Here is a 26,379-nt window from a genome sequence, read left to right as displayed (position 1 = left end):
GGAGAGGCCAGATGCCGAGGTCGCCTCACGCTTGTGCACTGTGGCAGCCCTGGCATCACAACGTATTTCTGGACTGGGTTGTTCAAAGTGTTTGCGAAGCGAACTGGTCCGTGGGGTGCATGGAGAGATGGGGAAGAGCGGGGCTGGCCCATTTCAGCATCCAGCCCGCAGCCCAGCAGGGGGAAGCCAAGGGCCTCCGGGGGTCGGAAACAAAACGTTCCCCACTGAAAGAAGCGAGAGGCGGGGGCAGCCCCGGGCGGGCTCCCCGGCCGCAGGCGATGCCGACCGAGCGAGAGCGGCCGGAGTTGCTGGATAGGGCGCCGGGGGCGCACGGCTGAGCCCTACCGCGGGCAGGTGGCGGGAGGACGCCCCCGGGATAGAGCCGCCCGGCCCGGCCCGGCCCGCAGCGGCTCCATCCCGGGCGCAGGCGGGAGCGGCCGGCAGGGCCCCAGGGCGAGTCCCGGCGGGGAATTCCACAGCAGGGCTCGGGCGGCAAACCCGGACACGCGCCGGCCGCTCACTTTACGGCATTTCCCGCCAGCGCCGCGCTGCGAGCCGAGCCGCGCCGCGCCCCGCCGTCACTTTACGGCAGCTCCTGGCTATGGCGTCTGGGGGCTTTGAAAGCGAGCGGAGCCTGGAGGCGCGTAAGGAGCGGAGGCGGCGGGAGAGGGAGGCACTGCTGGTGCAGGTGAGAGCCTGGCTGCCCTGCCGCTGCCCCCTGCCGCAGCCCCCTGCCCCCTCAGCCCGCCCGGCCGCCATCCCCCCGGCCAGGGAGAAGCCCCTTGTTCTCTAGCCCCTCTCCTTGGGGGATGCCCGCGGCGCTCCCCGGCCCTGTTCCCCGGCTCTGCCTCCCGCCCCCACGAGTCCCTCTTTCTCCTCTCGCCGTCCAGGGCCTCCCCAAGCTGGCTGCCTACATGGGCCGGGCCCCTGGGCTGCTGCGGAGTCCCGGGCGCCGGCTGTCAGACTCTTTCAGGGGTGTAGTCCCTCAGCAGCCCCCCCCCCTCCCTAGGATGTCATTGCTGCTTACCTTGCCAGCGCCCCAGCGTACAAACCCAGAGCAAAACACGGCTCAGCCAGCGGGGCCTACCCGCAGAAGTCCCTTCACCCGCGAGTGGAATGCAGCCTTCTCTGGAGTGAGGCCTGGCACCTGTTTTTAGCCGTGTATCCGGGAAGGTTAGGACAGGAAGGGAAGGTTAATGTAGCCTTTTGGGACTTGTGGAGAGAGAATGTAGTTAGCCCTGGTGTCGTGGGCAAGTTGCACTTTGAGTAACGCCCTGCTTATGCGATGCAATAAAGTCCTGGTTTGAAAAAGTTATTGATTAAGGATTAAGTTTATTAGCCCAAGGCCAAATCAAACAATGTGGGAAAGGGAAGAGTGCAGGTGTCCCTACCAGTGTATTGTCCCTGGATCTGGTTGATGCATATTTTATATTGCCTCATAACTTTGACTCAGATGTCTCATAAATTTGAAGTCCTCTCTCACCATTTATTTGGTGGACTTCTGTGTTGTCATTTCCTTTGCTTGCCCCTGCTGCTGACCCCTGAAGCAGAGTAGCATGAAATTGCCCTGGTGGTTGTCAGTTTCATAGATGTCTGGGCTTTTGAATAACCACAATGAAACTGGCCAGTCTTGTCAAGTTCACTGGATTTGTGAAAGCTTTGAGCAACAGCAGAGACACTGAATCTGTCTGCAGAGGTTTACTTAGATCAGTGGCGCTCAACCTTTCCAGACTACTGCACCCCTTTCAGGAGTCTGATTTGTCTTGCGTACCCCCAAGTTTCACCTCACTTAAAAACTACCTGCTTACAGAATCAGACATAAAAATACAAAAGTGTCACAGCACACTAGTACTGAAAAATTGCTTACTTTTTCATTTTTACCATATATTTATAAAACAAATCAATGGGAATATAAATATTGTACTTACATTTCAGTGTATGGTATATAGAGTAGGATAAACAAGTAATTCTCTCTATGAAATTTTAGTTTGTACTGACTGCACTAGCATTTTTTTTATGTAGCCTGTTGTAAAACTAGGCAAATATCTGAGTGATATGATGTAATCCCTGGAAGACCACTGCGTACCCTAGAGGTACATGTACCCCTGGTTGAGAACCACTGAGGCTTCACAGTGGGAAGATTATTTTTTGCATCAGTGAAGGCTAGAAATTATGTATTTATTTTTAACTAGAACTTGAAATTGATAGTTTCCCCTTGTAAGTCATCAGGGAAACATCATACTCTCCAATTATAACGGGACTAATTGAATTACTTTTTTTTGCACTTCATTACAAAAAAGTAAGAACCTTTTAAATGTGAGTTTCAGCCACTTAAATGTTAGGCATCACACTGAAGAATAAAAAAAATTATTGCAGAATGGATATGTTGAGAATCCAGATTTGTTAGTGACTTAGTTTTCCAGTTATTCCTGTTCTTACCTCTTTAATTCATTAATGTGATTTAGAAGAAAACAATTTAACAAAATGAGTGAAGAATAGCAAATTGTTTCCTGGAAATGTTTATGTTTGTTGCTTCGAATCTAAGAATGGGTGAAGTTTGTGTGTAAATCTAATGAAAGAGCATATTGTGAATGAATTCTATCAACTATACTTTAGTAGGTATGAATGTGGTTTAAATCTTGACATCAGGACTTGCATGGTAACAAATGGCACTGAATTAAGAGCCTGTCCTTCCCACTGACTTTTAGTAAGTGATCCAGAGCTTATAATACTTTGGGGTATATATCCAAATAAGATGTAAATACAAATATCTTTACTTTTTATTTATTTATAGTTTTCTGGTATTAGAGAATATATTGGCTCAGAATTCTTTCTTATAAAATGGAATTTGATTTCATATAATTTTTTTTTAAGTTTTACGAAAAGCAAGTGGTACATTACTTAGACATTGTTATAGGTGACTGTAAATATAACTGTCCCACTAACAATGCAAAACTATGTTCTCTAATATACTACCCCATATTTCAGTGAAATAAAATCATTGGTCTTTATCTCTTCTGTGCAACTTTTTATAAGCTGTCTGTTCAAAGCATTTGAAGCATCTGTAAATCACAGAAATAACTTGTAACCCATTGTTCGGTTTAGGAAAGCTTTTTAGATTTGCCATAAATGAGTGATATAAGAAAAAGTGCCATTACTCTCACAGACTTTATATATATGTATATAAACACACACATACACTCAAAATCTCCATTGTAAGCCTGAAGCTTGTTCTCTTACATGAACACAGCTGATTGAAGGAAATTCTTTTAGCTCTTAGGACCAAGTCATACTTGTAGCTAAAGTGATTTTGTTTCACTAGTATTTGTCCTGAATATGCCTACTATGTTTGAGAATCCTGCAAATTGAAAAGAACAAAGATTTTTGAAATATTTTGTATATTCAGAGTGAATAACTTTAGCTGTCACTTACTAGTGCCAGGATTTTACTGTCTTGCTCTGCCCAACCACTGCAACACAAAACAAAGGTGGTGTTCTGGAAAAACAGGAAGCGCCCAGGTAGGCCATCAGTTCGCAATGCATCATCTCTTTAAAGTGTAAATTCTTTGGTGCAGAGATTTATTTTTATATCTTGTAGGGTGTCATGCACATGGGCAGCGCTTAACAAATAACCATTTTCCTCTGTGTATAGACTACTACTTTTATTAGCAACTTTACATAAAATAAGTGGTTCTTCTTAGAATTCTCCTGTGAAAATATAGTTTACATTTTTTTAACTATAGCTCATATCTTCCCCAGAAATTGGGCATATGGGTCAAGATAAAGAATTTTTTTACTTTCCCTCCTAAATTATTTTTAAGGTGATATATTAAGTACTATGTAAATTAATTTCAAATTAAACACTTCCTTGTTATTTTATAATACCTGGATTTCAGTCTTCAATGCACTGCAATCTATTTTTAAAAATTCATGTGAATTAAGTTTTAACGAATCACATGGCACCCCTATGCATTAAGAGAGTTAACTAAGCGATGCTATTGGAGGAGGTATTACTGTGGTGGCATTGCAGAAACACCAGAGCAGTAAGACACAGCTGCTGTAGCAGTGGAGAGGCCAACTTTGAAAATGGGTGGTGAAGAGGCATCTAGGTGGTAGACAGAGAAGAGATGTGTGAGGATTAGATGCTGGTAGTGTCTGCAGGGTATTGAGTTTGTACTAGAATCCGTGTGCTACACCAAATAAATAGAATTCTTTGAATTTTGTGACTTCAGTTCTACGTTTGGGTGTGGGGGTTCATCACAAGAAATCCTTGGTGGTTATGTTGGCCCTGGAAGTCTCCCATATCTATATTTCACCCTTACCCATAGATGTCTGCACTTCAGAAGGTGCTCATCAGCTTTGTTGAACAGTGTTTGCAAAATGTTTTTGAGGTCCCAGGACAAAACTAAATCTAACAGTTACTTTTGAATTTTCTTATTTATGGGTTGAGATGTATTAGTGTCTTCCTGTGGAAAACATCTATTCTAGTCTTTTGACTTCAGTGTTATGTGCTATGTTGTATTATACAATGTTTGTGAAAAGTTCATATCAACTTTTAAAAAAAGTCATGAATAAATATAGCCACTAGGTGGAAATCTTAAAAGCATGTAAGCAGATTTTCAATAATCCAGAAAAAATCAACCCAAAACTCTCGCTCCGTCTTTCTCTACCCCCCTGTAACAATAATAGGCTCTAAATTATCATAATTTACTTTGGTAGAGCCAACATTTACTTCTTCCATCAACTGATGACTTAAAGCAGAAACTGTGGCTTAGCTGGTTCATTGGTGAGCTTCTCGGTATTGCTTTTAGGTTTTGACTGTTGACCTTCCATTCATTAGATACATGTTGGCAGAGGTTTTGCTTCTAGTAGATATGGAAAGAGCTATGATCAGTTTAATAAATGGAACTCTTGTCTGTGAATTATAATTTGAAACTGGTAGCGGTGTAGCTCCACAGTCATGCTTCCTAAATGTAAATAGATTGATTTATTTGATCTGTATCTTTGAATTTAGATGTATTTTAAAAATGCCTTATTTAAGAATTTCAGGTAATTTAGAAGTTCTTCCTCTTGTTTTCTCCAAATCAATTATTAAATTTGGTAAGGAAGATATTCAGTCATATTCAGCACAACACACTCCGGGGTACTCTCTCTGCAATGGGCACTTCTCTGACCTACTTATTATTACATACAGTTTGAAGCAAATGCAAGTTATTTAATCAACAATTAATTTAAAAAAGAATAAGGGGAAATGGGAAAGGTTAAAGGAAACACATCAACCCACTCTGTGGCAGGGAATATCACAAACAGTGTCTCTGGAATGCCAGGGCAGTTCACAATCTGTTCCTTGTAAGTCCCAGGCCTCCTTCTCCGGCCCTGGCTGTGCTGCAGGGATGCTGTGGGTTGGACACTCGCTCTGGTGGTGGCCACAGGCTCTAGGTGACAGGGCCCTTCTTCCCAGCATTGCCCCCACCCTGTTGGGGTTATCATTCCCTCTTCGAGTCTGGCCTGCAGAGCCTCCTGGCTGAGGCGGCTCCCTGTGCTGGGCCCACTGCCCAGGTTCCCCGCTCGCTCTTCCCAGCTGCTCACGACACCCGGCCCCGGACTGCTCCAGCCCCAGCTCCATCTTCACTCTGCCTCAGCATGGCTGCTGCTCTGCCTCCAGCTCCCTGGGCTACTTCTCTGGCTGCTTCTATGACTTTGCTCCCAGCACTGACTTGCTTCGTGGGCTGCTTTTCTGGCCCCTCCGGCTCTGGTTGCTGCAGCTCTCCTCCCAGGGCAAGTCTGCTCTCTCTGGGCTGTGCCTCTGGCTTTGGGGCTGCAGCTCTGCTCTCAGGACAGGGTCTGCTCTCTCTGGGCTGCTTTTCTGGTCCCTCTGGATCTGGCACAGCTCTGCTCCCCAGCTCAGCTTGGGCCCCTGCTTTCTCCTTAGCTTTGCCCCACTCTGTCTGACCCAGGCAATTCCAGCTCACACGGAGGACGGGACCTCCCTGGCCTCCTGACTCCGTGATTAGCCTGCCCGCCCTGTCATTCAGGCTGACCTGGAGCATTGGCTTCTCCCCATTGTTCCTGGGGACTGTCAGTCTCAGGGTCCTGATTTCCCATTGACACTTCCCCTTTGAGTACTTGGAGCTAGCCAACCAAAATACCCTCACTGAATATTAGTACGGGGGCAACAGTCCCCTTGCATTAACAACAAAGCTTTTATCCTAAGCAAGACATACCCTCAGAGGGCAAGGGGGGGTCACATCCTGTCCTCCATTTTCATCCTAATGGATTGATACAGAAATTCAGAGTTGAGATTAATGGATTTTCTTGGTCCTATGTTTTTTTTTCTTTCCCCCTACTCTGAGCTAGCCTTTAGCTATGCAGATCAGCATTACTTTGGGAAGTTGTCTGTTTGCTACATCACCAACTCTATTCAAAGTCCATTAAGCACTTTCTCACATGGAAGTATTGTAATATATTTGCTGCCATGTCATTGCTTTTTCTAGCATTGTTTCTGAAATGTAATAGATCTCCTTTCTTTGTTTTGCTGACATAGAATAAAATCTGGTCCTCAAAACCACAAATGGAAACACTTGTAATTAACAAAAAGAAAAGGAGTCCTTGTGGCACCTTAGAGACTAACCAATTTATTTGAGCATGAGCTTTCGTGAGCTACAGCTCACTTCATCAGATGCATACCGTGGAAACTGCAGCAGACTTTATATATACACAGAGAAGAATAAATGGACACAAATCAGATGTCAAGAATTATAACATTCATAAACCAGTCGGAGAACACTTCAATCTCTCTGGTCACGCAATCACAGACATGAAGGTCGCTATCTTAAAACAAAAAAAACTTCAAATCCAGACTCCAGCGAGAAACTGCTGAATTGGAATTCATTTGCAAATTGGATACTATTAATTTAGGCTTAAATAGAGACTGGGAGTGGCTAAGTCATTATGCAAGGTAGCCTATTTCCTCTTGTTTTTTCCTACCCCCCTCCCCCCCCCGATGTTCTGGTTTAACTTGGATTTAAACTTGGAGAGTGGTCAGTTTGGATGAGCTATTACCAGCAGGAGAGTGAGTTTGTGTGTGTATGGGGTTGGGTTTTTGGAGGGGGGTGAGGGAGTGAGAGAACCTGGATTTGTGCAGGAAATGGCCTAACTTGATTATCATGCACATTGTGTAAAGAGTTGTCACTTTGGATGGGCTATCACCAGCAGGAGAGTGAATTTGTGTGGGGGGGTGGAGGGTGAGAAAACCTGGATTTGTGCTGGAAATGGCCTAACCTGAAGATTACTTTAGATAAGCTATTACCAGCAGGACAGTGGGGTGGGAGGAGGTATTGTTTCATATTCTCTGTGTATATATAAAGTCTGCTGCAGTTTCCACGGTATGCATCTGATGAAGTGAGCTGTAGCTCACGAAAGCTCATGCTCAAATAAATTGGTTAGTCTCTAAGGTGCCACAAGTACTCCTTTTCTTTTTGCGAATACAGACTAACAGGGCTGTTTCTCTGAAACTTGTAATTAACCCTCTGATGCCAGGAGATGAGATTTCCTAGTGGAGAATGGTAATGTGCAGACTTCAGACTTGTTCACACCAAAGGGCAAATTAGTTTTAAAATAGCATTTGATGAAACAGCTACGAATTTTTTAGGCTTATCTTAGGTCAAGTGATTATCTCCCTTTCCATATCATACCATATACCTGTAGGTAATACTTTAGTTGAGAATGAGTTCCATTTTCCATTCCAATTCCTCTCATTAATTCTTCATGATTTTTTCAAACAAATTTCTATTTGCATGAAACATTTTATGTTTGGTCTCAACCCAAAGGTGAATTTTTAGGCATGTCTGAGCAAAACCGGTAGTCTATTTTGAGGTATGAGTAGTCAGTCAAAAAGATTTCAGTGCTGTTCTGATTGAAATCTTATGCACGCGTATCTCCAAAACGTCTGAAGTTGGAAACCTCGAACTTGGTTTGTTCAGTGAGGAAAGAAAAACAATCCATATTTGAAGAAAATTAACTCAGTATTTTTAAAACTATGAACGTCTAAAGATGGATTATTCATCATCTATACGTTAAAATATTTATATTCTTGATGTCCTTAAGCGAGAGTGGTTTAAAATTCTAGGAGTGTGCTGACTTGCTTCAGCTTTGACAAATACTGCTTTAAAACCCAAAAGCAAAAGTTAAATGGTGTTGTTTTTTTAAAATAAATCTGTTTAGAAAGTAACTTCCTACTGTTGTATTTAGAGTCTGATCCAAACCTAATTGAAGTCAATGGGTTTCCACTCAGTTGAGTGGGCTGTCATTTGTGGTGCTGAGAATGTGCTTGTCCCTACCAAGTCCCTATATCTTCTGAGCTGTTTAGCTTGATAATAATAAAGTATTTGCTACTTTTTTATTTTTTTTTCTTCATTGACCTTGTTCAGCATATTGTTCCAATACTTCCATCAAGCATCTGGAGACTGATAGTACATCTTTAACTCCCGCTATTATATTTGTATTAATTATTTGGAATTTCTACCTTTATTTCTACTACGTGGTCTTTAATGTAATCATGTAATAATGTTTATAATAATGCTTTCTTTTGCACTATCCCTTTTTCCATAACCTAATTAGTTTTTACTATACAGTTGGTAACCATCAATATTCGTATCCCATTGAAATAAGTTTATCCATCCCCTTTTCTGTGCAAGTGATACCCTATGCTTTTCATCTTCAGCAGTATATAAGAGATGCTTCAAGATGAAGGCTAGAATCTTTCATTACCCACATTTGCTGCCAGATTTTCACCTCCTTTCTTATAATAGTTGGGGGTGGTTGAAATAATGAGGGGGTAAGAGGGGAGAACTTAAGCTGACAGTAAGATAAATGAATATTGTAAGTCAGTGGTAGAGAGTGATAGAGTGGAAGTGGGTATTCACCCACGAAAGCTCATGCTCCAATATGTCTGTTAGTCTATAAGGTGCCACAGGACTCTTTGCCGCTGGTAGAGAGAGCTAGCTAGATTTGAACTCTGGGATGCTGCAAAATGTGTGATCTGCCATCTGGAGTTTTATTTTAAATAGGTGTAAACAAAAGTGTTAGTTTATATAAATCTTTCCTGCCACCTGCTACCCTCCCCAAATCCATGTTTCTCTTGCTTGATATCTATGATATCCTCATAATGCTGATTCTCCAGTGGCCCATAGACTCTGCCAGGGTAAAGAGGCATAGACAGTACCTGAATTTCTAATATAAAAACCATTCAGTAAAACTTCTTCTGTCTTTGGGCTGGTGAGATATGGATGAAAAACTTTCCAGCATTTATTATAAAGAAGTAAAAAGGTCTAAACTAAGTTTTCAAAATAAAAGTTTACTATATACATTTTTGTGTTTTGAAAAGGCAAACAAATATCCAAATATCTTTTCTTTTTCTGCTGCAAGTTCATGTAGCCTGAGTTAGTAGGAATTGTAGTAGAAACTATGCTCTTTAGTCATATGCCAATAAAACATCAGGAATATCAATACAACATATAGGTATATAAATAAGTTCTCATCTGAAATTGCAGTTTTACGTAAATATGAAGATATATTTCTGTGAAATAATGTGAATACCATTTTTACCATGAAATACTTTTATCCCACAATATAGAATGGTGCATTTGGTTTATCTATTTTATTTAGATTTGTATAAAAATTTGGCGTAAAAGATGTGCTTTCATTCATTATTTTGAAACAAAAAGATGGTTTCATGGCTGATGCTTTTTGATTTGGAAAGCTGAAGTCCTTACTAGTAGTCTGACATTGATTCTTATTTTATATTCATTGAAAAAATAAGCAAAACTGTAAAAAAAATTAAGAACATGAATCATTGTATTTAGTATACTGTATATGAACTTAAAACAAACTGAAATTTGCATGTTTTTCAAATGAACCCATCAGTTATTTTTCTTATAAATCTGACTGGCTGTTGGTGCAGTGGTTGATATTTGCTCAAAGATATAATGCCTTGCCATTTATTTTTCACTTGGTTTTATTATGGCGAATTCCAGAAATGAACCTTAAATCTGGGATTAAGTGCAAGACAACCACATAGCGTTGTTGGCTCTGCTGCCCAAAGCAGAGGCAAAACTATTGGTTATACTCTCACCCACAGTGATTTGTACACTGTAACGCTGAGCAGTTTTCTTTACTGTTCTTTCACCAACTCAAGTCCCCCTTGAAGTGTTGTTGTATCCTTGACTCTCACCTTTGAAAGAAGTGAGGCCAGCATCATTAACTTGATATTGGTATATTAAAAAATGCCGGGAGGATAATTTAGCACCCCAAGAGATTTTAACTGCTATCTCAGAGATAATCACCATCCTTTTGAAAAATGCTGTCCTCCTCCTAATAGACAATTATATCTTAATTCTAGAATGTTATAGGGTGTTTTTTTATTAAATGTTGTAATTTTTAGAAAGACAAGGTGGACCAATGTCTGTTGGTGAAAGAGACAAGCTTTCAAGCTACACAGAGTTCCCGACTAGACTAACAGAAGTTAAAAACTGTCCAGTAAAAGCTGTTATCTCACCCATCTTGTCTCTCTAATATCCTGGGACCAACAGGATTACACAACAACATTGCAAACAACAATGGAAGAGATCGTAATATTATAAGTAACTTCTGTAGAATCGTACAGGTTTCCTGCCTATTAAATTCTGTAGCTCCTTCCCATTGAGCTTTCTGAGGGAATCTCATTGATCTTGCCTATGCTATATTTTCCTAAATTTCCCAACCATCGCTCTACCCCTGGTAGCAACAATCGGAGCGCTGCTGTAAATAAGGTGCTGGTGCAACTGCCATTTTAATCGCCATGTTTAGATCTGCTCTGAGCAGGATTAGATGACACTGTGGTTGAAACCCTGGCAACTGGCTCACACTTATGCATCCACTGCTGCTGCGGTCATTGAAGCTGTACCGGTGATAGTAACAGCAGGAAACTTTGAAGGGGGAAAAAGACTGATGTAGACCCAGCCGTAGTACTCATGACAAAAGCGGAGGGAGGCAGCCTAGTTGGAGATAGAACAGGGATCCGGATCCAGCCCACAAGCAGCTTTAAGCCGGCCTGTGAGCCACACGCAACGCGGCTCGGCCCCGCTGCGGCCGGGGTGCAGCATTGGGGCCGCACCATGCCGCTCGGCCCCGCTCCGGCTGGGGCGCTGGACCATGCCGCTCGGCCCCGCTCCGGCTGGGGCGCTGGACCATGCCGCTCGGCCCCGCTCCGGCTGGGGCGCTGGACCATGCCGCTCGGCCCCGCTCCGGCTGGGGCGCTGGGTTGGGGCTGCACCACGCAGGTCATCCCTGCTCCAGCTGGGGTGCTGGGTCAGGGGCTGCACCACGCAGCTCCCGGAATCTGCAGCATGGCTCCGCTCCGGCTCCTATGCGCTCTAATGGGAGCCCTGCGGATGGGGCAGCGTTCAGAGCCTGCTGGCCGTGCCTTTGTATAGGATCCGGAGAAGGGACATGCCACTGCTTCCGGGAGCCACTGGAGGTAAGCGGTGCTTGGAGCCTGCACCCCCTGAGCCTCTCCCCAGCCCCCGCCCCAGCCCTGATCCCCCTTCTGCTCTCCAAACCTCTCGATCCCAGCCCAGAGCACCCTTCTGCACCCCAAACCTCTCATCTGCAGCCCCACCCCAGAGCCTGCACTCCCAGTCAGAACCTGCACCCCTTCCCACACCCCTGCCCCAGCTCTGATTCCCCTCCTGCCTTCCAAACCCCTCGGTCCCAGCCCAGAGCACCCTCTTACACCCCAAACTCCTCATCCCAAGCCCCACCCTAGAGTCCATACCCCAACCCCAATTTTGGGAGCATTCATGGCCCGCCATACAATTTCTATTCCCTGATGTGGCCCTCGGGCCAAAATGTTTGCCCACCCCTGAGTTAGAAGATGGTTAGCAGCTGCAGGGTGATCAGGGGAGCAATCCCATGATCCCTTAAAGCTAAGACTCCCTTCTGTATAGTGAAGCATATCTAGCCCCACATCTTGTAGTAATGAGGGTTGGGACAGCAACTTCTTCTCTTTGAGGGACTCATCGGGGCTGCGGAGTCGAATGGAGGAAGACGTTGAAATAGAGTTCCCTGAATTTTATTGTGTGGTGTTTTTTTCTGATGGGGCTATAAAAAACAAGGTGCTGTAAGTTTTGCGTTTAAAGATCTCATGGAGCTTGCTCCCCGTCCTTGGCTAAGTGTGCCCTTCTAAATTAATAGTGCTGTTATAATACCTAACATTTTTATAGCATCTTCCAAATAAGGATTTCAGAGCTCTTTACAGACATAGAATTAAACTTCACCTCATCCCTGAGACTGAGGGAATATCATCCTATTACAGATAAGGAAACTGAGGCACAGAATGGGTAGGTGTCTTTTGCAGGGTAAGACAGTAAGTATATTGGGCAGCATGGTGTCCAGTTTCCTACCACACAGTTGTGGCACATACTGGTGCTGTGTGTATCGGTATATTTAAGAATTAATAAAGCACTTTGGGATAAAAGGAGTTAAATGTAATATACTATGGCTATAGTTAAGAAACTAAAAAGGCTGTCACAGTGACAAGATTTAAACTCCTACCATCCTTTGCATTTTATCTATAGGGGTGAAAGGATAAATTGGTGGATATTTTTGTGGCATTACAAAGAATTAATGAGCTTTAATTTGAAATAAAGTGCTTGAACTGCTCTGGGTTGAGAGATGTGAAACCATTAGATTTAGCCTCTATAGTGTAACCTCCCCCTCCCACTTCCCCCAAAAAACCTCCTCCCCAACCCAAAGCAGATGGGAGTGGGGGGGATTTAATTATAAAATACAGAAAGGGAAGAAAAGTACATTGAAGCCAGTAAGCTCTGTGTAATTTTAATAGGCAAGTAGAACAGGATGACATTGTCTACGCTACTTTCTTCCTCAACTTCAGACCGAGTTTTTTACCCATAGGAATGGCTGAAATAATAGGAGAAAAAGTTACACTGACTGTATAAAAAAGTGAATACTGTAATTGTGTTATACCAATAAAACAAAAACCAGCAGGATCTTATTAAAGGGAAAAAGGCAAAATACCACATTTATTGTGAATACAGAAAGAATCATAGTAAGCAGTTACTTATAGCTATAACATTCCATTCAATCTCATATTTATTCACACATTCATTCATACAAACACACACACACAGGTTCTGCAAGGTACCAGCCTTAGAGTTGCTCATTCCAAGCCACTGCCAGGTGGCCTGGACATGAGGAGGGAGCAGGGCCTTATCAGATGCTCATCTGATGCTCCTGGAAGTTGGTTTGCAGAATCAGACCCCAAAGTTCTCACTTTTTAGAGTCTATTTTTATAGGAATTTCTTCCTATGCCAGTCTATGGGAATTGCTTCATCATGCTGTTGCTGAATCAGTCACCAGATAGCACATTCCTGACTGCTCCGTGCTGCTAGATGTTATCTTGTTCTTTGGTTCTCCCATTCTTGAGGCTGTTGGGTGGATTCCAGTCTGCCCTCCGGGGGGTCCTCTGATTATTTCCACTTGACGCCTTCTTCAGCTGATGGACACTGGATTCTTAGGCTGGCACCTCCCTGATCATTCAGTTATTATCCACACCAAGCATCCATCCACATACATCCTCTATTTCAATTTTAATCACAATTGTTAATACAACAAAAGGGCGGGAAGTCTCTGGGTGCTGTTTCTGTTGTTAGAGTATTGCTTTGGGTCTCTCTCTCTCTGAATTGCTTTGAGAACAAACTCTGTCTTAGAATGTACTAACGCAATTAGCAGCTTGCAAGTTTCACACATAGAGGGAGAGAAACAGTACCAAAAACCTCTTAATTAATAATACCCTGGAATTTAAACTATGGGGAATCAAACTCATTTGTGATTTTAATACAGAACTTGTTCAATATGATCCAACAATTGAGTGCTATAGGGAGTTAGGTACATTTTTGGAGATAGAAAGGATCAGATGTTACGACTAGCTTGCTTGCTTGGTGTTTGTTTGATATGGGCCACAATGTAGTTCCTAAAACTCCCTGTGGCTTTTCATTTGCTGTGAATATTGGTGGTTCTTTGACTAAGATATAAAATTTAAAACAAACCTTGCCTCTTGTTTGATCTTGTATTTTCTTTTAATATTATACTGATTCTTCTTACTTATCCTATTTCATCTAATATACAGGGGATCACAGTAATTTAATGATCACTGGGCTGTACATTTCTAGTCCAGACAGTTTTGCCAAAGTTAAGATCAATCTGTTGTGAAGGATGTGTGTAATCTTAACTTCATTTCACTTGATGCATGTTTAAATAGATTTTTATGGTCTGAACAAAACAATATTTTTATTATGTAAAGTATGTTTTATATTCGTATGTCTTTGACTATTCATAATGTTCCCGGTCCATTGCTAACCCTTTCATCTAAACGAGACTGTGTTAACCAGTGTCTGCTGTTCCCTGCAGTGAGGTAGCTCTTGGCTGGGAGAACTGGCAGTGTATGGCAGATGTCCTGTCATAGTTGGCGGATGAGAAGCAGGGAAAAGGCTGGTTTGTGTGAGGGAGGTGGAAAGGTTCCTGTTTTGGGGAAGTAATAAGGATGAGAGGTGGTAAACTCTGCGTTTTGGGGGAGGAGGGCAGAAACTCTGCCAGTGTGAAAAGAGGTAAGAAACTGGGGCAGGGCCAAGGAGAATTAGAAAGAGGGAATGGAATTCTTCACTTTTTTGGATGAAGAGACTGAGGGAGAGGTGTGTGGAAAAACCTACTGGAAATGAGTAAGCAGTGGATGGTGGAGGGACCCATATTAAGAGAGAAAAAAGGTGTAGGTGAAGTTGAGATTTAAATCAGAGGAATAGATGGAGCAATTGCAGAGGGTGATTAATAGCAGAATAGGAATCAGGAATACAGAGCAAAGGAGAAGAGTGGAAGAAAGCAAGTAAAGGAGAAAGGAAAAAGAATGCTGACATGCTAGAAATGATAGGAAATAGGTTAAAGAAGAGGCAGAGGGTGGGATAGAGAGAAGTGAAATATAAGTAAAAAAGTGCAACACACCTTAAAAAAAAAAGTAGCTTGAAGAAAGGAGAGATGAAAGGAGTAAAAATTAGTTACCGGCCGTGGCTTTGCTGCTTGATTTCCTTGGGAGCCTTTGATGAAAGCAACCAGTTCCTAATACATCATACCCCTGTCACCACATGATGGGTTCGTTTTCTAAATAGCCTCTAATTGAGGGACTTTGTCAAAAGCTTTTTGAAAGCTCACCTAAATTATATAAACTAGTTCTCTTTAAATATACTATAGACATGTTTACTCTGTAATAATGTCTAAGGAGAAGACAGTAGGAATGTAGATTATTTTCAAGACACCTATATATTTTCAGTTGAAATACAGTGTTTCTTATTTTGTATTTTTGATGGAAATTGGTCATTTGGTGTAAAAGTGGGTATCTCTAGGGACCACTGGTGCACTGATGTTTAGGAAGAAATACTCAATGATAAATCATACTTGATTTTAAACAGTGGTGAAGTGTTCTGGTTTATATACTCAGTATATTTCCTGATTATGAATGTGTGCAATCTATGTTGATCCTTTGTGCCCTTGAAATTTCATATGTTCATAAATTGTCTCAATGGTAAAAATAAACTAAAATTTAGAAGTAGTTGTTCACAGATCATAAATATAGCTGGTGAAAATGTCAGAATGTGGGAAACAGACCAAGGGAAGAATAAACAGTTGTTAAGTATGAAGCTTGTTAGCATTATCTGTGGTGGTGTTGAAATAACTGGTAAAAGGTGAAATGGAGAAGGTTGAGTTTCTGATGTAAAAGCCTGTAAAACTTGCTGTTTTATTAAAAAGAAGTTCTTAAAGGCAATTTTCCCATGTCAGTTTAAAAAGTCAGTTTTATAGTGACAATCCTAAAAGAAAAGGAGTACTAGTGGCACCTTAGAGACTAACCAATTTATTTGAGCATAAGCTTTCGTGAGCTACAGCTCACTTCATCGGATGCATTCAGTGGAAAATACAGTGAGGAGATTTATGTACACACAACGTGAAAAAATGGGTGTTATCATACACACTGTAAGGAGATTGATCACTTAAGAGGAGCTAATACCAGCAGGAGAGCCTACAAAAGGTTTTTTCTCCTGCCCCCACCCCCCCACTCTCCTGCTGGTATTAGCTCATCTTAAGTGATCAAACTGTTTGCCACTTTGACTCTAGGAAAGTTTTTAAATTGTAATTTTTGAGGACTTTAATTCATAATTATCAAAGTTTGTGCCAGAGATTTCAAGATTGGAGGCATCCACATATCCAGAATGATTTAGTGTTTACTGCAGAATTATTCCTGGGTTGTGGAAGAGAGTTGATCAAGAAAATAAAGGGTGCAAAATTTCTCTCCTGTGGATTAGCTGCTTTGGTGACTGAGTTGGGCACAGACAAACACTTTGGTTCTATTTCTTTTAACTTTCTTAATTAATTTCTAATTATTTTTGTCATTTCCAGTATTGCCAACCCCAAGTATTCAAAAATCACGAGATTGGCTTTGTTTTTTTTTTTTTCTTTAAATATGCATTTTTGGTAATGTTTGCCCGCCTTTTTGGTGCATTTGGGTCATGTTTTCAGGCTGCAAGCACAAGGGTTAGAAACTTCTTTAAATGGAAGTTGAGATTCTCATTTACTCACAGGATTCCAGGAGCTGGGGCATTCAGAAAACCCCAAATATTATTAGACTTGTGATAAAACAGTGGGAATTAGCAACACTGCATTTTTTATTTTGGGTTCTATCAAAGGGAACTAGCCAAGGGGAGAAAAAATAGATAAGGAAGGCTTATAACCGTGACATCTATAACTTCCAGTACTTCATAGAGAATGAATAACTGAGTGAGGTTAATAGTCTGAAGCAAAAATGGACAACTTTGAGTTGGTCATCTACTCCCCTGAAATACTTTGGCCATCCAGCCTTATTATACTAATATAAAATCTAGTGGTTTATGATGAAAACATCTCTCACTAAAAAAAAGGCTCAAGACCAAAAAAGTGAAACCTGTCTTTGCTTTATAATTTTTCCACAAAACAAGTATTAAATACTAAAGGTCAGACTTGAAAGTTTTCTCTCTGCAGTTTGCTATGGTCACTGCTTATAATGAAAAGTTGAAAAAGGGTGACTTATGTGTTATGATTTATGTTATCATCTGTGTTCAGATTAGTATTAAATCGTATCTAGTTGAAAACATATTTGATGATTTTCTTAAGAAGGAAGCAACTTTGCACAACGCAGTTGCCACGGTATAGTGTAATATGGCATTCTACTCTAGTTAAATGCTTTTATATAGCATTTTGCTTTCTGTCTGGGATATTTAGGGTATGTCATACTGATAAAAATCTGTGATTCATCTTAATTATACCTTGAATATGTTTAAGGAACATTTGCACTTCTAAAATGAATTGGACCTTTTGCTTTTATTTAAAATGAGCCAGTTGTAGGAGAGGGCTCAATGATTTAATTAGCTACTAATTTATTAATTTAGATTTATATAATTCAAAAAAATCTATTCAAAGTTACAGGTACCTTTGCCATATATTAAAATTTCCAGAATAAAAAACAAAAGTAAACCCAGCAACCTCTCAAAAACCAAGAAGGAGGAAAAACCCACCCAGCCATTAACAGCAGCCCTCTGCTTCCCAAAAGCCTGGGTTAAGGAGAGGGAGTTTTGCAGTGTGTCCTACAGTTCAACAGATCTGGGCTGTTTTGGACCTGGTAGAAGTGAATTCCAAAGCTGAGGGCCCACCACTGAGAATTCTCTCTCGGCAGTTCCATCTTTTTAAACGAATTCCCACATGAACCATCCTTTGGAGTAGAAGAGCAATGGCCCAAAACTACTTGCTGGGGCCTTTGAGAGATGAGATGAGATAAGTAAGAATAGAAAGTCAAATCAATCATAACACATAGGAAAATTAATGGTGGCTGGTAATAGAAACATTTTCAGAGGGAAAACGAGGTAGTGTATCTCTATTATTTGTGTAAATAGGTTGGGATTAGTTCTGGCACAACTGCAAAGCTATAGTACATTGGAAATGGTACTAGGTATAGGGTAGTCTTCAGTTACATTTACCGTTAGTATATCATCAGTCAATATTTTGTAATGCTATCCTCAAAATAAAGTGAAATTGTTCTCAGAAGTGGAACCTCCTGGTTCAAAACCAGACAGATTGCAACCTCAGAGCTTCAGCATAATCATTTGCATCCACGCCTCCAGGATCCATGTGTTTCTTTTCCCCCTTTTTCATATTAGGCCAAAGCTGATTACGAGAAGGACGAGAGACTCAAAGAACTCAAGCGGCTGCGAGGTGAGGATACGTGGATGCTTCCTGATGTGAACAAACGCGTGGAAGAGCTGGAAAAGGTGATGGAGCAGTAAATCATTGAATTTCATGCTAGCTTTCCATTATCTTGAAGTAAACTGAAAGGTTCAGTTACTTAAAATGATGTAGAGAATAATTTTTGAATGCCACATACCTCAAAAGAAATCTTGATTAAAAACTTCCATATAAATGGAAATGTATATCATAATTCCTTTTTGTTTTGGTTGTACAAAAGTAGAAGTATTGCTTTAGCTGAACTTTGCATCTGATTTCTACCATGTAAAAATGGCAGAAGAGACATAAGTCACCTGGATATCTTAGTGGGCTAGACAGCAATGAAGTTTAATTTTTAGACATTTGAGATGGAAAATAATTTGTTGATAAATTGGAGAGGATTTAGAAAAGACCCATGAGAATCATTAAAGGATTAAAACCAGGCATTACAGTGATAGTCTCAAGAAGCTCAATCTATTTAGTTTACCCAAGAGAAGGTTAAGGGGTGACATGATCACAGTCTACGTGGGGAACAAATATTTGATAATGGCGTCTTCAGTCTATCAAACAAAGGTAAAACAAGATCCAATGGCTGGAAGTTGAAGATAGACAAACTCAAACAGAAAATAAGGCATAAATTTTTAACAGTGATGGTAATTAACTGCTGGAACAATTGGCCAAAGGTTGTGGTGGATTCTCCATCATTGGCAATTTTAAAATTGGAAGTTTTTCTAGAAGATATGCCCTAGTTAAAACAGGAATTATTTTGGGGGAGGTTATGGCCTGTCTTATAGAGAAGGTAGATTAGATGATCAGAGTGATCCTTTCTGGCCTTGGAATCTGTGAATCTAGTAATGGGATATGGAGCCTCTCACTTATGTTCTCTGAGTTAATAGTTGTTAATGTAGTATCTGGAGGGCCCCATTAGTATTTTGGGCCCCACTGTGCTGGGTGCTGTAAACAATGAGGGCTTGTCTATACAGTGTGTTTGTCCACACCAGTTGGGATATAAATTCTAATGCGCATTAGCATGTCACTCACTAACTGGCTGTGTAGACTCTACTGGTGTGCACTAAAAGTTCCCTAGTGCATGTTAATGTAGTACTGTTCGAAATGGGACTTTGCTAATGCATAGTTGGGAATTTTTAGCATGCTCCAGTCAGATCCACATGGGCCAGTTAGCATGCAAAGTGCTGGTGCTCATTAGAATTTACATTCTAACTGATGTGGATTGACACACTGTATAGACAAGTCCTTAGTGGAAGACTTATTTGTCTTTTGTTTAGCAAGACCAAACAGGTGAATGTAAAAGTTCTTGTCTACATGAGAGAGGTTTTTTTTTAAGAATATCAAGTTATTTCAGAATAAACTGCCTTGCGTCCACACACAAGTTTTTTAAAATTATCCTGGATATTCTCCCACGTTAATTAATCCCCTATGGAAACGAAATAGCTTAGAGTGGAGTCGCATCATACATGCATTTAACTTATGCGAATTCAACTATACACGCTTGGCAAAATAAAATAAAAATAATAACTCGTGGAGGTGGAGTACTGTACAAGAGTCGATGGGAGAGTGCTTGGGGGTCGATTTATTGCGTCTAGACTAGACACAATAAATTGACCCCCACTGGATCGATCACTGCCCGCTGATCTGGTGAGCATCTTGCCACACTGAGTGTGATTCTAGTGTTTAAAGATACATATTTTTTGTACAACATGGCCCCTAAACGGAAGCCAACTGCTTCATCCGGTGCTCAGCCGAAGAAACAGTGATCTGTTCCAACACTGGAGGAAAAACTGGCTGTGTTGGACTTATTGAGAGATGGTATGTCGGTCTCCAACATGGCACGTAAATATGGCCGCAAGGAATCTAGCATCTGTGCCATCAAGATTTGAGAGAGAGAAATTAGTCAAGCCGTGGCATCAAGTGCTCCAATAACTGCTAAGATGACAAGCCAGGTGTGTGGTAAGACTTTAGTGAAGACTGAAAAGGCATTAAACTTACGGCTGGAAGACATGAACCGTAAATGTGTGCCTATCGATGGCAACACGTTGCGAGAAAAGGCTCTTAGCCTCTACGCGCTGTTCAAACCTCCCGCCGAAGAGCCTTCTGATGAGAAGGAATTCAAAGCCAGCCAAGGTTGGCTTAGCAGTTTTAGGAACTGCTTCAACCTCAAAAACGTGCAGACTACTGGTGAAGCTGCATCTGCCAATGAAGAGGCAGGAAAAGCCTACCCCAAACAGTTAAAGAAAATCATGGAAGAAAAGGGCTATCTTCCGGAACAAGTTTTTAATGCTGCTGAGACTGGGCTCTTCTGAAAAAAAATGCCCAACCGCACTTACACTTCGAAATCAGAAAGACAAGCTCCTGGCTTCAAAGCAGCTAAAGACCGTGTGACTGTGTTGTTTTTTGGCAATGTGGCTGGGCATTTAATAAAGCTGGGCTTGCTCTACAGGGCTGCAAATCCCCGTGCCCTAAAAGTCAAGAACAAAAATCTCCTGCCTGTGTTCTGGCAAGCAAATAAAAAGGCTTGGGTGACGGCAGCATTATTTCTGGATTCTGAAGTGTTTCATTCCGGAGGTCAAGCGGCACCTCGAAGAGAAAGGACTTGACTTTACAGTGTTGCTGATCGTAGACAATGCTCCTGGCCATCCTGAGGCACTATGGTTTGTGCATAATGACTTTGAAGTCTTTCTCCTTTTTTTATTCTTTCATTCTTGTCTCTCTCTCTTTTTGACTATACGCGATTTTTGCTGTATGCACTGACTTTAGAACCTAACTCCCGCATAAGATGTGACTCCACTGTGTTTCTGAAATGAGCTTTTTTTCAGGTTAAGGTTTGTGTGGACCAGTGGTGGGCAACATTTGGCCTGTCCAGTGGCTGTGGTTCACTGTTCCTGGCAAATGAGAGCCGCAGGAAGCGGCGCGGGTTTAGACAACTTAGGTCTGGGTGGTGGCTGGGCAGAGCCTCTCATTGACTGCTCAGCTTCTCCCCCACCCCTCGTAATGTGCTCAGGATTACGTCTGCAGTGGAGACTTCAGGCTCTAAAGGATTTATTTCCCTGAAGTATCCAATCCCACAACCATTGACCAAATGTTCTGCCTTCTTATCCTGCTTACTGTGCCACTTCTTATCCCTTTTCCTCCTGGTGACTGCTGCCCCTCCCACACTTGAGATGGCAGCAATGCTGAGGTTAAAAATCAAACATATTGCATGGCAGGTATGTTTATTGTAATGGCAGAGAGAGAGAGAGAGGAAGCAATAGAAAAAGGACTTTGCCTTTCAGTTTGATCTTTTTAGCTACCTTTACATTTTGTGAGGTAAATTCTCAAAATAGGCTACAGAGAGATTTCAAAATACATAGAGATTGTAGAATCATAGAAATGTAGGGCCGGAAGTGATTTGGAGGAGTAATCTAGACCATCCCTCTGTGCTGAGCAGGACCAAGTATACCTAGATCATCACTGACAGGTGTGTGTTTAACTCCTTATTAAAAGCCTCCTATGACGGGGATTTCACAAACTCTCTTTGTGTAACTTATTCAAGTATTTAACTACTCATAGTTAGAAAGTTTTTCCTAATATCTAACCTAAATCTCCTTGCTTCAGATTAAGATCGTTACTTCTTGTCCTGCCTTCAGTGGACATGGAGAACAAGTGATCAGTGTTCTCTTTATAACAGCCATTAACACATTTGAAGATTTATCAGCTCTCCCCTTCACCTGTCTTTTCTCAAGACTAAACATGCCCAGTTCTTTAAACCTTTTCTCAGGTCAGGTTTTCTAAACATTTTATCCTTTTTTGTTGTTCTCTTCTGGACTCTCTCCGGTTTGTCCACGTCTTTTGTAAAGTGTGGCACCCAGAACTGGACACAGTACTCCAGCTGAGGCCTCACCGGTTCTGAGTGGAGTGGGACAGTTACCTCCCATATCTTACATACAGCACTTCTGTTAATAAGACCCAGAATATTCACCTTTTTCACAACTGCATCACATTGTTGACTCATATTTAATTTATGATTCACTATAACCCCAAGATCTTTTTCAGCAGTCTTACTGCTTACTCCAAGAGTTCTCCAGTTTTTCCAGACTACTATACACCTTTCAGGGGTCTGATTTGTCTAGAGAATTCCAAGTTTCACCTCACTTAAAAACTTGCTTACAAAATGAGACATAAAAACAAAAGTCACAGCACATTGACTGAAAAATTGCTTACTTTCTCATTTTTCTCATATAATTATAAAATAAAACGATAGGAATATAAATATTGTACTTGCATTTCAGCTTATAGTATATAGAGCAGTATAAAACAAGTCATTGTATGAAATTGTAGTTTGTACTGATTTCACTAGTGCTTTTTATGTAGTTTGTTGTAAAACTAGGCAAATACATAGATGAACTGATGTATCTTCTGGACGATCTCTGCATACACCCAGGGGTTGAGAACCACTGGCCTAGCCAGTTATTCTCCATTTTGTAGTTGTGCTTTTGATATTTCCTTTCTAAGTGTAGTATATTACACTTATCTTGATTGAATTTAATCACTCTATTATTCCAAGGTGCTTACAAATTGATCGTTTAGTAATTTGTTCCAGTATCTTTCTAGGTATCAAAGTTAGGCTGATTGGTGTACAATTCCCTGGATCCTCTTTGTTCCCCTTTTTAAAGATAGATATTATGTTTGCCCTTTTCTAGTCCTCTATGACTTCACCCATCCTCCATGAATTCTAGTCTAGCGAAGATGTGATAAATTGACCGCTAAGCGCTCTCTCGTCAACTTCAGTACTCCACCGGAGCGAGAAGTGTAGGCGGAGTCGACGGGAGCGCCAGCAGTCGACCTACCGCAGTGAAGACACCGTACTAAGTAACTCTAAGTACGTTGACTTCAGCTACGCTATTTTCATAGCTGAAGTTGTGTAACTTAGACTGACTTAGCGCCCTCCTTCTCCCTCCCCCGCGGGCATGTAGACCAGGCCTACGTTCTGCCCTCGCTGCTGGTCATTCCAGGTCGGCATCACTGTTCTTTCCCACCAGTCTGTGCTAGTTTGCTGAACCCAGGAGTAGCATTGCACTGAGTGAAGCCGCTCCAAGAAAGAGTCCTGCAGAAGTAATTGCTTGATTTCATCCGCCTCCTGCATTGCCATGGCTATCTCCCAAACCAGCCAAACAGCTGGCCTTATGACTGCCAAAACATGTGGAGAAGCTTGTTTGTATTAATCACAATCAGATCAGGCCAAGTCAGGATCATGGCACAGCAGTGTTTTCTCCATGCTGCCTGGCAGCAGTTTGAAAATGGTCCTGGCTTGCAAAATACGGAAGAATTATGGGATGCCAGGAGAGGAATCATGGGATTTGCTTCCTTTGACCCCAAATCCCAGAATTCCAGTATGTTCTGGAAGGCATCCTACAATGCATTATGAGAAAAATCTCCGTGTGTATGGAGTCTGGCAGTGGAAGATTGCACCATGGGATACCTGTCCAGAATACTGTGCACCTATTTAAAAAAGTGCAGACCTGTATGGATGCAAGGATTCACAAGGGAAATAGCTTTAAGCCATAATAAACAAAGTGTATAGATATATTTTTTTCACTATAGATCTTCATGTTGATTAAAGTGGAAAAATATATTTAAAAAATCCTGTGTAGACAAGTGCTAAGAAACAGTCAGACGGAATGGTTGATGGAGGACGATAGAAATAGTAATAAGAATATGCAGTTATAGTCCAATAAGTGCACAGTTTTGGTAGTTTAAAATTAGTTAGACTTTTTTTCTATGTAATTTGATTTGTGATCTATCTTTTTTTTTTTATGTGATTTGTTTTGATGTCGTTTATAAATATTTGCTTATATAGGAACATTCCGTGAAGAAAAAGAAGAAAAAGGATAAACACTCAAGAAAACTTAAGAAAGAAAAGAAGAAAAGCAAAAAACAAAAATTTGAAAAAAATGATGATTCAAGTGATAGCTCTTCAGTAAGTAATAAACTTAAAATATTCTCTTGAAAGAATGTTTAAAAACAAACAAACCAAACAAATCACTTTTAACCTGCTGTTTTGGAAAGAAGTTACCACTAATATTGAGGCATATTTTCCTTTTCCTAAAGAGTGCTACGTGATATCTTGCTGGTATTTTATTAATTTAAAGGTGCAGGTTTTTTCAGTTTCTTTAATGCTTCTGTAATGCTCTCTCTTCCAGTTAGAGGCCAGTGGGTTCCCATTTTATTTTTAGTAGACAGAGACTTACTTGGAAATCATGGCACTGCTTCCTGGCCCTCTCGTTTTTCATTTTTTATCAAGTGGAGTAAACAGGCCAGCAGGAAATCCTGTTCTGATTGGATTTTCTGAGTTTGTTACATGTTTTGAAGTCCCAGTTTTAAATGTAGCATTTGTGTGCAAGCACGGTAGCTTTATTGTTGTCTTCATGAAGATTTCCCTTTCTTCCTGATGCATAGGAAGGTTCAGTAGGACGAGATTTTTCTGCAGGAACATACATTTAAGTGAACCGTGCTTTTGACTTGCTGACCTGTGGGAAATAACCAAAACCACAGATTGGTCCCATGTTTCCTGTGGGAAGCACCCAAAGCTGCAAATTACATCAGAGAGTCCCTGTCAAGGTTCCTCCCCCACTCTGAACTCTAGGGTACAGATGTGGGGACCTGCATGAAAAACCTCCTAAGCTTATCTTTACCAGCTTAGGTCAAAACTTCCCCAAGGTACAAAATATTCCACCCGTTGTCCTTGGACTGGCCGCTACCACCACCAAACTAATACTGGTTACTGGGGAAGAGCTGTTTGGACGCGTCCTTCCCCCCAAAATACTTCCCAAAACCTTGCACCCCACTTCCTGGACAAGGTTTGGTAAAAAGCCTCACCAATTTGCCTAGGTGACTACAGACCCAGACCCTTGGATCTTAAGAACAATGAACAATCCTCCCAACACTTGCACCCCCCCTTTCCTGGGAAATGTTGGATAAAAAGCCTCACCAATTTGCATAGGTGACCACAGACCCAAACCCTTGGATCTGAGAACAATGAAAAAGCATTCAGTTTTTTTACAAGAAGACTTTTAATAAAAAATAGAAGTAAATAGAAATAAAGAAATCCCCCCTGTAAAATCAGGATGGTAGATATATCTTACAGGGTAATTAGATTCAAAAACATAGAGAACCTCTCTAGGCAAAACCTTAAGTTACAAAAAAGATACACAGACAGAAATAGTTATTCTATTCAGCACAATTCTTTTCTCAGCCATTTAAAGAAATCATAATCTAACACATACCTAGCTAGATTACTTACTAAAAGTTCTAAGACTCCATTCCTGGTCTATCCCCAGCAAAGACCCAGCATACAGACAGACACAGACCCTTTGTTTCTCTCCCTCCTCCCAGCTTTTGAAAGTATCTTGTCTCCTCATTGGTCATTTTGGTCAGGTGCCAGCGAGGTTACCTTTAGCTTCTTAACCCTTTACAGGTGAGAGGAGCTTTCCCCTGGCCAGGAGGGATTTCAAAGGGGTTTACCCTTCCCTTTATATTTATGACAGTCCCAAGATGCAGCACCCTTCTGGCCCTGATACCCATCCGATGAAGTGAGCTGTAGCTCACGAAAGCTTATGCGCAAATAAATTGGTTAGTCTCTAAGGTGCCACTACTACTCCTTTTCTCTTTGATACAAAGTATTTTGTTCTCATGTCAGGTTCCTATAAGTAACAGGGAATGTCTGATCAGCAGAGAGTGGTTTGTTACGAGTATAAAATCTCAGCACTCCAGAAAACTACTCTTCCTTGTAGAGAGAGATGCATGTGTATTGGGTGGGAATGAGATACAATTAAAATGTAAAGAGATGATGTAAATTATTACGTTTTTAATTTAAACTCGACTGTTGTACCAGTAAAGCTTAATAAAACATTTCTTTTTTTATTTTGTCACTAATGTAGAAATTTTAATTGTACGTATTTTTTGTTTGTTTCAAAGTATCAGCAGGACAGTTTCAACCCTCTGGCGAATGGCCATTGTGTTTTCTTTGCATGAC

General features: G+C 41.2%; 1 protein-coding gene across 1 annotated transcript in view; it reads left to right on the top strand.

The window, feature by feature from the left end:
* The first annotated feature begins 583 nt into the window (after positions 1–583).
* CWF19L2 (CWF19 like cell cycle control factor 2) overlaps positions 584–26,379 on the top strand; it is a 169,302-nt gene continuing 143,506 nt past the window's right edge. The window contains exons 1-3 of the mRNA XM_077808705.1: positions 584–688; positions 18,287–18,397; positions 24,205–24,324. Coding sequence (XP_077664831.1) covers positions 602–688; positions 18,287–18,397; positions 24,205–24,324 — 318 coding nt within the window. The 5' untranslated portion in view covers positions 584–601. The remainder of the gene's footprint in view (positions 689–18,286; positions 18,398–24,204; positions 24,325–26,379) is intronic.

Source organism: Eretmochelys imbricata, chromosome 1, assembly GCF_965152235.1.
Source record: "Eretmochelys imbricata isolate rEreImb1 chromosome 1, rEreImb1.hap1, whole genome shotgun sequence".
Lineage (NCBI taxonomy): Eukaryota > Metazoa > Chordata > Testudines > Cheloniidae > Eretmochelys > Eretmochelys imbricata.
This window is presented reverse-complemented; position numbering and strand designations above follow the sequence as displayed.